This window comes from Etheostoma spectabile, chromosome 7 (assembly GCF_008692095.1).
Source record: "Etheostoma spectabile isolate EspeVRDwgs_2016 chromosome 7, UIUC_Espe_1.0, whole genome shotgun sequence".
Classification (NCBI taxonomy): Eukaryota; Metazoa; Chordata; class Actinopteri; order Perciformes; family Percidae; genus Etheostoma; species Etheostoma spectabile.
In genome coordinates this window covers 25,558,717-25,560,727 of record NC_045739.1, presented here as the reverse complement: position 1 = coordinate 25,560,727, position 2,011 = coordinate 25,558,717, and the positions used below count along the sequence as shown (strand labels likewise).

Here is a 2,011-nt window from a genome sequence, read left to right as displayed (position 1 = left end):
TCTTCCTTAACCCTCCTGTTGTCCTTGGGTCAAATTTGAACCCTTTAAAAAATGTCTGTATCTGAAATATGGATTTCTTTTTAACCAAATTACCACAAAAATGGATTGGATTCCATACAACGTTCTTTGCAAATACAACTGATCACTTTCATTCCTCTGATCTTAAGTATTAGTCAAAATAATTCAAAATCTTTGCTTTTTATTAATTTAATTCGAATATTAGGTCTAAATCCATATATAGTCTAGCTATCTGTCTGGATTCACCCTGCAGAGATCTGAGGACCAGATAACCACAGTCCTCAGAAACCAGCCGCAGGTTAGAGCGCCAACACAAAGAAAGTAGAAGGTAACGGACATCCGGCTGATAAGAGGGACATCTGGCAGATCTTAAGACCACCATAACAACCCTCTAAATTATTCGTGATCGATATAAACTATCTTTAATTTTACATGTATTTAGCGTGTCAAATCTACAGGGTCAACAGTTTCCTTCCTGCCCAACCCTCTCCCTGCTACCTACACAGGGGGGACAGCGGGGCAGATCCGGTTCAGACAGCTGCCGATGTGAGCGATCACCTCGTCCACTTCCTCCACCGAACCCAGCCGGAGGCTCCACGGGCCGCGCTCATGCTCCAACACCAGCTGCGCACACACACACACACACACACACACACACACACAAAGCAACGCCAAATGTAACAACCCAAAGCGCGTACTCAGTTCTGCTGCTTACAGGCTTCTGCTAAAATAAAACAAATTGCTTGTTGAATTTCAAAACGATTCAAAAGAAAACCATTTCCAACGATCTTTGATTGAACAAATTGAACATTGAATGAAATATAATATATCTCTGGGTGTCCATGAGACCACTGTTTGTGTGTCTGTGTACCTGAGTGGGCTTGTTGCTGCTGATTCCCTGGATATCAAGGTAGCTGAACGAGTGTTCAACCTAAAAGAAGCAAAAAAGGAGACAGATCATGAAATTCAGCAGTGAATATATCAAGTTAATCTTGGATTTCAACGTCATATTTAAAAAGGGATTACCAGGGCAACATGTTGAGTTTTGGGAAAACACACAAACAGACTGTTGGCCTTTTCTTTTTGCTTCAACAAATCACAAATGGAAAGTTCTGGGTCCCCGAGGACAACTTGCTCTCCACAATGTCAACACTTCTCTGGAAGAAGAGAATATATATTTATATCTAAAACTGGTTAATTTGCCTCTTCCTGAGAACTGGAGGATTTTCCCAGGAAAAGTTTAGCTCCCGGACAGAGACAGAGTCCACGTCAAATCGCTCGATAACTGGACGCAGAGAGATTTTAGGTGTCGTACGTTCACTCAGCTGTTAAGGCAAGCAGCTAGTTTTCCATAAAAAGAACATTAATTTAAATGTGAGAACACTTTTTTCACAAGGACACAAATGTCCACCTGTCACTCATAAGTTGTGCTTTCAAACCACATTTAAAGATTTTTTTTTTACAGATCTAAGAAGGACAGAAACACTGGTAAGGGTGACACTGGTGTTTTGTAAGCACATCTGATCTGCCACAATATCTAATATACTATATATATTAAAGCGTGCATGGCGCACATGTCCCCGATACGATAAAAGTAGAGAAAGGGGGTCGGACCTGATGAGTTGTTTATCAACTTCTTCCTACTCCTTTTGAACATGGGACCTTTTTTGTTTGTTTGAATGACTTTCAATTTAGGAGGACTGTGCTAAGAAGTACATGACCTTATTTATCTCTCATTTTAATTATATATGTATGCATGAATGCATGTATATAGATCTTTTATTTTAATGTTGTGGTTTTTTTTACATGTTCAAATAAACTTTAAACTAAACATGTCCCCAATACAATTTTTTGTGCTTGGAAGCTACTGTACATTTTAACAGTGAATATTTGAAGCTTCGGTGGCCAGACCCTCCTCCACAGTGCTGCGGAGGAGGGTCTGGCTAGTCCACACAACATTCTGGGGATGGGAGAAAAACGTGCTCTGGTTTAT

General features: G+C 40.2%; 1 protein-coding gene and 1 long non-coding RNA gene across 2 annotated transcripts in view; one reads left to right on the top strand and one right to left on the bottom strand.

The window, feature by feature from the left end:
* carmil1 (capping protein regulator and myosin 1 linker 1) overlaps positions 1-2,011 on the bottom strand; it is a 66,170-nt gene that overhangs the window by 45,109 nt on the left and 19,050 nt on the right. Inside the window, 2 exon segments of the mRNA XM_032521180.1 lie at positions 521-642; positions 890-949. Coding sequence (XP_032377071.1) covers positions 521-642; positions 890-949 — 182 coding nt within the window.
* The window catches only part of LOC116692697 (uncharacterized), a 22,562-nt gene that overhangs the window by 15,513 nt on the left and 5,038 nt on the right, over positions 1-2,011 (top strand). The gene's annotated exons all lie outside the window — the stretch shown is intronic.